This window comes from Carcharhinus amblyrhynchos, chromosome 6 (genome assembly GCF_965287045.1).
Source record: "Carcharhinus amblyrhynchos chromosome 6, sCarAmb.v2.hapA, whole genome shotgun sequence".
NCBI classification, from domain to species: Eukaryota; Metazoa; Chordata; class Chondrichthyes; order Carcharhiniformes; family Carcharhinidae; genus Carcharhinus; species Carcharhinus amblyrhynchos.
The window spans coordinates 11,453,303-11,463,942 of record NC_137329.1 but is presented as its reverse complement, the minus strand read 5'-3'; the positions used below and the strand labels follow the sequence as shown (position 1 = coordinate 11,463,942).

Here is a 10,640-nt window from a genome sequence, read left to right as displayed (position 1 = left end):
GCTTTCGGAGCACCTGATGAAGGGGCAGCGCTCCGAAAGCTTGTGATACCAAAAGAAAACTGGTGCTGTGAGACTTCTTACTGTGCCCACCCCAGTCCAACGCAGTCATAGTTAAGGCGTAGAGAAAGATCACCTTAATATATGGTTAGTCCATTAACCGATCAAATAACTTAGGTTGACCTTAAAGACAGGAATAAGAAATAACGTGGTCACGTCAGGAACAGGCTTGTAAATTTCAGGATGTGACGTGCTGTGGGAGTGGTTTAATGGGAGCAGTGCGTGACAGATTGCTTGCGAGTTGAAGGCTAGCCAGAGGAGAGTGAAGGATGTGGGTGTACTGTATAGCTGCGCTGCTGTTGACTTTGAGCGGAGCCCTGGCTGCCCAGAGCGGCAGCGACAGCAGCGCTCGGACCCAGGCTCCCAGCACCGCTGTAGGTGAGCATGTTGGCGGCTGCAGTGGGTGGATTGCAGTCCATTCTGGGCACCTCTTCCGCTTTGGTTGGTGTACAGCTTCCCTTTCGCCACCAACTCCTCCTCCTCCTCCTCCTTAACTGCCTAAGTTTGTTTTGCATTTTAAATCGAGTCAAAGGGATACCACTTTGTCAGTATTCTTATTATCTGCCCCCAATTAATTATTGATAAGTTTGTTAACTTTTTGACTTGGGGGTTTGAACTTTTGGTGACTTGCAGTCTTCGTTGTTTACTTTCTACTTTATTCTTTAATCGACTATCGTGCCTTTCGCTACGCTCTTTTTTAAAGAACATATCAGGGACTCAGGAAGAAATAATTTGAGCTAATTTGTAGTGAGTTTTATAACACGCCCAACCTGCTTCGGGAGATCTGTCTGAAGCTCAAACTTGGCAAGTTCCCATCAGAGTTTTGTGTGGGTGTGTGTGTGTCTTAATGCCGTCAGTACAGTCTCTGTGAACTTGCCTGCCTGGACCATAGCGCACGAAGACCAGTAATTTTGAATGTAAACTGTGTGGGACATGAATTGATTTTTTTTTTCGTGACCGCTCTCCTTGTTTTAAAAAAAAAAGAAATGTCCCTAAGCTGGTCCTACTGACAAATGTGGCTGTGATTGAAATAATGGGGAGGGTGGTGGGGCTTTTTCTTTGCCGACTACTTTTGTATATCAATAGTTGTACCAATGCTGATGAGCAAGTTTTTCAGTTTTTGTATATTAAATGTTCAATTATAAAACAGAGTCAAGGGCACCAGTGTAACCATTCAATGGTTCACTTAGTTTAAGTCATTTCCTACAATTAAAATTAGGTTCCAGATGGCATTTATGAAAATGTTTATTTTTAATGTGAGCCCTGTTTTCAGGTGGATTAATAAAACTATGCTACTTTGCACAGTGCAGTGAGATCATTTGCCTGAGAAGGCAGAGTGGGCAGTTTAAAGTCTTAGCTCAATGTGACACTGCACTCTTTGATTTGATTTATTATTGTCACATGTATTGGTTAAAGAAGTGTTGTTTCTTTCCAAGTTTATTTATTAATCACAAGTAAAGCTTACATTAACATTGCAATGAAGTTATTGTGAAATTCCCCTAGTTGCTCTTGTGTGCTATACAGACAAAATATACTGTGCGTTGATGAAAGGAGAGGGTACAGAATGTAGTGTGACAGTCATAGCTAGGGTGTAGAGAAAGATCAACTTGATACATGGTAGGTCCATTCAAAAATCTGGTGGCAGCAGGGAAGAAGCTGTTCTTGAGTCAGTCAGTACGTGATCTCAGACTTTTGTATCTTTTTCCCAACGGAAGAAGGTGGAAGAGATTGGATGGGATCTTCTAACCTCACTTGTCCCAAAACCGTAAAATGGACCTTTCTACGTTCCACCCTGCTCCTGCTCCGATTCCTGTGGTGGGTGGGCTGGTAAAATTCTGACCAGTATGCCTGGGATGCATGGGGTCCCTGCTTTTCTGAGGCAGCGGGAAACATAGACAGAGTCAATGGATGGGAGGCTGGTTTGCATGACGGACTGGGTTACATTCACAACCTTTTGTAGTTTTTTTTGTGATCTTGGACAGAGCAGGAGCCATACCAAACTGTGATATATCTAGAAAGGATGCTTTCTATGGTGTTTCTGTAAAAATTGGTGAGAGTCGTAGTGGACATGCCAAATTTTCTAAGCATCCTGAGCAAGTAAAAGCATTGCTGGACTTTCTTAACTATAGTGTCAGTGTAGAGGAAACCAGTCTAATTGAAGAGTTAATCTAGATTGTGCTAAAATTTGGGAGTAGTGTTGAACCCATGGTCTTTGTCTTTGACAGTGCTACTAATAAACCTTCCAGATTGTGAAAAATACTTCTGCAGCCATTCTTATGAATGTAGTACTGTTTAAAGCTTTGCTGTTGTGTCTATTTTTGTTTACTTGTGTTGGAGTCTCAGGTGAGAACCCCAAACTGCATTATGAAGCCAGACTAGACCATAGTAATTTTTCTATTTTGGCACAAACGTGAGGAAAGTGTGCTTCGTTCCAGGAGTGATTCCACTGACAAACTAGGGATCTTTTAGCAAAACAAGCTTTTTATTCTTAACACAGTTCATGTATAACTCTAACAATCTGAAGCAGCTTAACTTCTAACTGTTGTTATGGTTCAAGTCAGAAACTCCAAAATATTGTATGGAGCCCACCTGGATCATAAGTTTTGCCTCTTGAATTTGGCTAGGATAAGCATGATGGGTTTCACTTCAGGTATGATTCAAATGATGCACTTGGGAGTTTTTATCAAAGAAAATTTATTTAAGAGTATACTTAACATGCATAGTAAGAAAATTAGCAAGAACTTTTATAAATTACTAACAACCATGATATATAACCTTTAACAAAGATATCTATAATGTTCCAATCAAACCAATCCCATAGACGTTAGACCATTTTCACAGGTTTAACACAGCACAGACTTTTGCTCAAGTGATACTGGAAACTGAAAACTTTGGTTGAAGTCTGTAGTTCTCTGGGTTCACTTTGAATAGTTTGAGGACAAGACAGCTTCCCAAAACACCAGAGAGACTCTGGTCCTGCCCCCAACAACAGCAGATTTTCACCTTTCAGGAAAACAAGATCTAGCTAACCAACAAAATTTTTAAAACAGGGAGAGAGGGAAAACATTTTTAGCTTGCTGTCCCTTCTAAAAACTAAAATTCAAACATGCGACTCCCAACTGAAAATGGAAAAAAACTGTCCAAAAACACACAACCTTCCTCCTAACTATGCAAGATTGTAAAACTAATCCCAGAGTAAACACAAACAACACCATTTAAGCCACTTAATTAGCAATAAAAGGACATTTTCAGTCAAACTGGCAACAGTTGACAAATTTACTGGAGTTCTATGAGGATGTGTCTAGGGCGGTGGATAGAGGAGAGCCGGTGGATGTGGTCTTTCTGGATTTTCAGAAGGCGTTTGATAAGGTACCTCAAGAGGTTACTGCAGAAGGTCAGAGGACATGGAGTTGGGGGTAGGGTGTTAGCGTGGATAGAGGATTGGTTGTCAAATAGGAGGCAGAGAGTGGGGGTCAGTGGTTGCTATTCAGATTGGCAGTTGGTGACTAGTGGGGTGCCCCAGGGGTCGGTGCTGGGGCCTCAGCTATTTACCATTGATATAGATGATCTGGAGGAGGGAACCGAGTGTAGGGTGTCGAAATTTGCTGATGACACCAAGATTGGGGGAAAGGCAAATTGTGCGGAGGGTGTGGAGAGTCTGCAGAAGGATCTAGATAGGCTGGGCGAATGGGCCAGGAAATGGCAAATGCAATTTAATGTTGGCAAGTGTGAGGTGGTCCACTTTGGTAGGAAGAATGGTAGGAAGGACTATTACTTACGTGGCAAAAAACTGCAGCAGGCGACGGTGCAGAGGGACCTCGGGGTCCTTGTGCATGAGTCGCAAAAACCCAGCCTGCAGGTGCAGCAGGTGGTCAGGAAGGCGAATGGGATGCTGGCCTTCATAGCGAGGGGGATTGAATATAAAAGTAGGGAGGTCTTGCTGCAGCTGTATAGGGCATTGGTGAGGCTGCAGCTGGAGTACTGTGTGCAGTTTTGGGCGCCGCACCTGCGCAAGGATATTTTGGCCTTGGAGGGAGTGCAGAGGAGGTTTACTAGGCTGATACCGGAGTTGAGGGGGTTGAGCTATGAGGAGAGGCTGAATAAACTAGGCTTGTACTCGTTAGACTTTAGAAGAATGAGGGGAGATCTCATTGAGACGTATAAGATGATGAATGGGATGGATAGGATAGAGGTGGAGAGACTCTTCCCGCTCAAAAAAGGCAGTAGGACTAGGGGGCACAGCCTCAAGATAAAGGGGGGGCGGTTTAGAACGGAGTTGAGGAGGAACTTCTTCACTCAAAGGGTGGTGAATCTCTGGAATTCTCTGCCCGTTGAAGTGGTGGAGGCTGCCTCGCTAAATATTTTTAAGAAGCGGGTTGATGGGTTTTTGATAAGAGAGGGGATTAAGGGTTATGGGGAGAGGGCGGGAAAGTGGACCTGATCCACTTCAGATCAGCCATGATCTTATTGAATGGCGGGGCAGGCTCGAAGGGCCAGATGGCCTACTCCTGCTCCTATTTCTTATGTTCTTATGTTCTTAGTTACATTACTGAAGCTGAGAGCTGCAGAAATCATTTTTTCTTTAAAAAAAACTTTGTTAAAGTTACACTAACATCACACTGTTGAACAATGTGTCTAAAGCTGAAAAGAAACAACTCTAATTTTTAATTCATCATTTATTTCAATTCCAAATAAGCATTCATCTTGAAAGCTTACAGTTGGCAATCACGAATATACTTCCAAAATGAATTTAGGCAGCCTTGGAGTTTTCAGAGAGATGAAGCTTTCACAAGCCTGCAAAGTTCTCCTAACTAAAAATAGCCAAACTCCAACTAAGTCTTTTTTTTTGCTACAGATCCAAGACTGTGCATAAATCACAGTATCACATGACCCTGTCAATCACTGTCATCTGAAGTCCTAGGGGAACTTAAGTAAACAAAAGTCTATTAACCACTTAACATAACCACTTGCAAGGTGAAATGAGTAATTATTCTGCTCTCCCAGCATCTGAGCTGCATTCCTTCCAGACATAGACTACATATAGAAATGAACTTTCTCCTGAAACATAAAAAATTACAGCCTGATCCTTGTATGTTCTTCGATAGAGACTTGGACCAAAATGAAAGCAATTCTTCACTGTGCTGCTCACAGTACATAAGAAATAGGAGCAAGAGTAGGCCATCTAGCCCTTCGAGCCTGCCTCACCATTCAATAAGATCATGGCTGATCTGAGGTGGCTCAGTTCCACTTTCCTGCTTTCTCCCCATAACCCTTAATTCACTTGCCTACCAAAAACCTATCTACCCGTGTCTTAAATATATTTAGCGAGGTAGCCCCCACCACTTCAACAGGCAGAGAATTCCAGAGATTCACCACCCTTTATACTCAGTATACTGAGATCCTATAGCAATAATCCTTCTCTTCTTTGGTTCATGGGATATAGGCATCCCTGGCTAGATCAGCACCGATAGCCCAACCCTAAGTGCCCTTGAAAGTGGTGGTGAACCATCACCTTGAACATCTTCATAAATCCTACACAAAATACCCTTCTCCTATCACTAGCACTTTTATAGATTCAAATTTACCCTTCTAAACATGCAAGTTATATTTTCAAAGACTATAATCATTGTTGCACCACATGACATTATCAGTAATAATTCTTACCCACAAAAGAACAATCTTTAAAATCATGTTGTCAAGACTATTTTGTGCTGTTATGTTTTGTGGTTCTAAGCTGTTATCTGCAGTGAACTATTATTATTCCCCCATATTTATTTTCAGATATATTTGATTTCAGCCATGTTTTCATGACTGATTCTTTCTTATCCTGGGGCAGACAGTATTCGATCACGTCTGCTATATTCAGCTGTTGTATTGTAAAAATGAACTTTAGCACCTCCTTCTAAGAAGAAAATGAAAGTGTTCTACTTGTCGGCACTGTGGCACAATAGGAAGTTTAAGTTTATTTATCAGTGTCACAAGCAGGCTTACATTAACACTGCAATGAAGCTACTGTGAAAAATCCCATAGCCACCACACTCCAGCACCTGTTCGGGTACACTGAAGGAGAATTTAGCATAACCAATGCACCCCAATTCTCACTGCTTCAGCATGGGTTTCCTCCGGGTGCTTAGGTTTCCTCCCACAGTCCAAAAGATGTATTGGTTAGGTGTAAAGGCCATGTTAAATTCTCCCCCCGTGTACCCGAACAGGCGCCGGAGTGTGGCGACTGGGGGATTTTCACAATAACTTCATTGCAGTGTTAATGTATGCCTACTTGTGATTAATAAATAAACCTTAACTTTATAAATCTAAACAGCACATCTTTCAAACCCATGCAGACATGGGGAGAATGTGCAGACTCCACACAGACAGTGACCCAAGCTGGGAATCAAACCTGGGTCTAGGTGCTGTAAAGCAGCATTGCTAATCACTGTGCCACCACTATCCAAGTTGTGACTGGGCTGTATAAAGAAATTAATATTGTTTACCATTGAAATATGTCTTGAGAAAATATCACAACTAAAGGAATAGCAGTGATATGATTGTGCTTTTTAATTCTCTCTCTGCAGGTTACGTTGGAATTCCTCTTTTGGAGCCAGTTTCAATTCTACTGGAACCCAACGAATGTAAACGCATTGTGATTACAAACATTAGTAACCAGACCGCTTTTGTGGTTGCCCAAGTATACACTCACGCACAGAATGTGACCGTATCCCTCTCTAAGGTAAGAAAGGATCTCTCCTAAGGGAGTGGCCTCATCTATTTGAACACCCTAAAGTGTTCAAACACTTGCCAGATTGAGATGGCACGAATTATCAGATGCATGTAGATTTTGAATTCACTTTTTAATTAAATAAAAGTTTTTATACTGTTCTGATACTCCAGTGAACCTTCAGAAAGTATATGGGAGATAATCTATTGAGGGCAATCTCAATTTCTTTATTGAATTTGTGAGCAAAATATAAGTGGAATTTTTGAACCAGTTGCAATGTAAGCCAATTTGCTCAGGTTGGGGTCAGACCTACCCTGTGAATGAGTTCTCCAAACATGTGGACATCAAAATAAAATTACCAACCAACATATTCTGAAGGTTAAAGGTAAAACCCTGCAGATGCTGGAACCTGAAACAGAACATGCTGAAGAAACTTAGCAGGTCTGACAACATCTGTATGGAGAGAGAACAGAGCCAATGTTTCGAGTTAGGATCCCGGCTACTCGAAACATTGGCTCTATTCTCTTTCCACAGATGCTGTCAGACTTGTTGAATTTCTCCAGCATTAGGGGTGGCACAGTAGCACAATGATTAGCACTGCTGTTTCACAGCGTCAGGGACCTGGGTTCGATTCCTGGCTTGGGTCACTGCCTGTGTGGAGTTTGCGTGTTCTCACTGTGTCTGCGTGGGTTTCCTCCACTTTCCTCCCACAGTCTGAAAGACGTGCCGGTAAGGTGCATTGACCTGAACAGGTGCAGAACTCTAGCGACTAGGGAAATTACACCATAACTTCATTGCAGTGTCAATGTAAACCTTACTTGTGACTACTAAATAAACTATACTTTTACTTTACTTTTCATATTCTGAAGGTTTTTGTTTGATTGTTATCCATATTTGATAGCTGGGGACAATTTGAATTTCATTAAGCATCCAAATTTAAGAATATTTAAATTTAATAGTGGTAGTTAATGCGGTTGTGAATCCTGCATCGCTGATTGATATTTAAGGCAGACACGCGGGATGGACTTTTCCCGCCTTGCTTGCCGTGGGAATCGTAGCGGCCGGAAAATCCCTCCCGTAATGCCTACCTGTTAGTTACAAATTTTAAGTTGACTTGATCCTTTTTGTGTCTCAGTCCTTTCCTGCAGATGCATCGTATAGGAGTTCCAGTGCTGGTGTAGTGCTGATGTTGACGCCCGCATCATTCTACATTCGAGCTGGAGACGAAGTGGTGACAGCAGAATTGCTTGCTCTCTCCTACGCAGCTCACGGTATATAAACCGGAATAATTTTCTTGCCTTCCCTTTATAGAAAACTGTAGTTCAAGGCTGGCCAAGCTTCTGTCTTTTGGGTGTAGTATGGACAAGTTACGGGCCTATTACTGTTTTGAAAGAAGAGTTGAACAACATAAGAACATAAGAAATAGGAGCAGGAGTAGACCACCTAGCCCTTCGAGCCTGCCCCGCCATTCAATAAGATCATGGCTGATCTGAAGTGGATCAGTTCCACTTTCCTGCTCTGTCCCCATAACTCTTAATTCCCTTGTCTGTCAAAAACCTATCTACCCGTGACTTAAATATATTCAGTGAGGTAGCCTCCACCACTTCAACAGGCACAGAATTCCAGAGATTCACCACCCTTTGAGTGAAGAAGTTCCTCCTCCATGCTGATCTAAACTGCTCCCCCCCCCCCCCCCCACCCCCCGCATTATCTTGAGGCTGTGCCCCCTAGTCCCGCTATCCTTTCTAAGCAGGAAGAATCTCTCTACCTCTACCCTATCCATCCCTTTCATTATCTTATATGTCTCTATAAGATCCCCCCTCATCTTTCTAAACTCCGAGTACAGACCCAGTCTATTTAGTCTCTGTTCATAGTCCAACCCCCTCATCTCCAGTATCAGCCTCTGCACTCCCTCCAAGGCCAAAATATCCTTGCGCAAGTGTGGCGACCAAAACTGCACACAGTACTCCAGCTGTGGCCTCACCAGTACCCTGTACAGTTGCAGCAAGACCTCCCTGCTTTTATATTCTATCCCCCTCGCTATAAAGGCCAGCGTACCATTTGCCTTCTTGATTACCTGCTGCACCTGCAGACTGGGTTTTCGCGACTCATGCACAAGGACCCCCAGGTCCCTCTGCACTGTAGCATGCTGCAGCTTTTCGCCCTTTAAATAGTAATCCCTCCTACCATTATTCCTGCCAAAGTGGATAACCTCACACTTGCCAACATTATACTCCAATGGTTCAAGCACGATTTTTGGAGGAGAAGAACATACAGACAACAACCTCTTGAATTCAGTTTTTAACTGAGCAGCTCAAGACATTATGATGGGGCAGTAATAAGAACAGCCTTTACTTTTGAAGGAACTTCATTACTGGACAAACATTCAGAACTAGACAAAATTGCAAGGAAAAGAGAGAAATTCACCTCCTTGGCTTTTGTTTTGAGTTTGGAAAATAGCTGGTTTACTGTAGGAACCAGTTGACTTTGTTCCCTCTCTGACTGACAAGCTGCAGCAGGTCAGCTATTCAGGCCTGACTATTTTTATTTGGTTTGGCTTAGTGGTACATGGCGAAAAGTATTGTTTGTGCACTATACAGACAAAGTGTACCTTTCACAGAGAAGGAAAGGAGAGAATGCAGAATGTGGTGTTACAGTCATAGCTAGGGTGTAGAGAAGGATCAACTTGACGTGAGGTAGGTCCATTCAAAAATTTGATGGCAGCAGGGAAGAAGCTGTTCTTGAGTTGGTTGGTACATGTCCTTTAGACTTTTGTATCTGTTTCCCAACGAAAGAAGGTGGAAGAGAGAATGTCTGGGATGCGCGGGGTGCTTAATTATGCTGGCTGCTTTTCTGAGGCAGTGGGAAATGTAGACAGTGTCAATGAATGGGAGGCTGGTTTGAGTGGACTGGGCTTTGTCCACAAATGGAGTTTAAGGTACTGTCCTGTTCTGCAGCCTGAATTACTATACCGGTAAGTCATTAAGGGTGCATATCTGTGCGCAAAACCCATAAAAGGTACCCGTCAGCCGTATTTAGGTACCTAAATTCATTCCTTGCTTAGTAATGCATAGAATTTCATTTTTTAAAAAATCTCTGGTTTGGATTTCTCTCTTGCGCCTTTTTTAAAATACTCCTTAAAATCTATTCCAGTGCAGCATCTTATGACATTTCACAATATTATATGTAAGCCTACTTGTCACACTGATAAATAAACTTCAAACAACTTGTCCAACTAAAAGAAAGAAGCTGCATTGTCACCTCTGAGTGTGATATTTAGTCAGGGTGACTAACAAGGGGGGGGAAATGTCAAAGCCGCAAATCTCACAACTGCCTATTACTCACAGCAGCAGACCCATCCTAATGTCTAGGGCTGTTTGGTTAAAAACCGAATTCAAGGTTGTTGACTGTATGTTCTGCTTCTCCAAAAATCGTGCTTGAACCATGTTGTGTTCAACTCTTCTTTCAAAAACATTGATCTGGAACACTTGCCAGAACAAGTTGGTATTTGCCCATTCCATATGCTTTAAAAGATGTGACAAGTCTTAATTAGTGCCAATTGACCTCTTTGGCACAGAAAAGTGGAGTGTCATTCCTTCAAATTTGAATTATTCACGTTACCTTTTTCCTTTTTTTAATCCCTTTGATGCAACCTTTCCCTTGCTTTATTTTACTTTCTATACTTAATTTGACATTGAATTCACTATTGTAAGTATCATTTCCTGGTTTAGCTATGGTGGTTAACAAAATTGCCTCTGTGCCAGGGATCCAGGTTCAATTCTGGTCTTGGATGTCTGTGTGGAGTTTGTGTTTTCCTCATGTCTGTGTCGGTTTCTTCCAGGTGCTTCGGTTTCCTTCCACAGTCTAT

The 10,640-nt window shown here is 42.3% G+C and overlaps 1 protein-coding gene across 1 annotated transcript in view; it reads left to right on the top strand.

The window, feature by feature from the left end:
• The first annotated feature begins 274 nt into the window (after nucleotides 1-274).
• LOC145343699 (transmembrane 7 superfamily member 3-like) overlaps nucleotides 275-10,640 on the top strand; it is a 37,497-nt gene continuing 27,131 nt past the window's right edge. Inside the window, exons 1-3 of the mRNA XM_080189900.1 lie at nucleotides 275-435; nucleotides 6,630-6,784; nucleotides 7,908-8,043. Of these exons, the coding sequence (XP_080046026.1) occupies nucleotides 327-435; nucleotides 6,630-6,784; nucleotides 7,908-8,043 (400 nt within the window). The 5' untranslated portion in view covers nucleotides 275-326. The remainder of the gene's footprint in view (nucleotides 436-6,629; nucleotides 6,785-7,907; nucleotides 8,044-10,640) is intronic.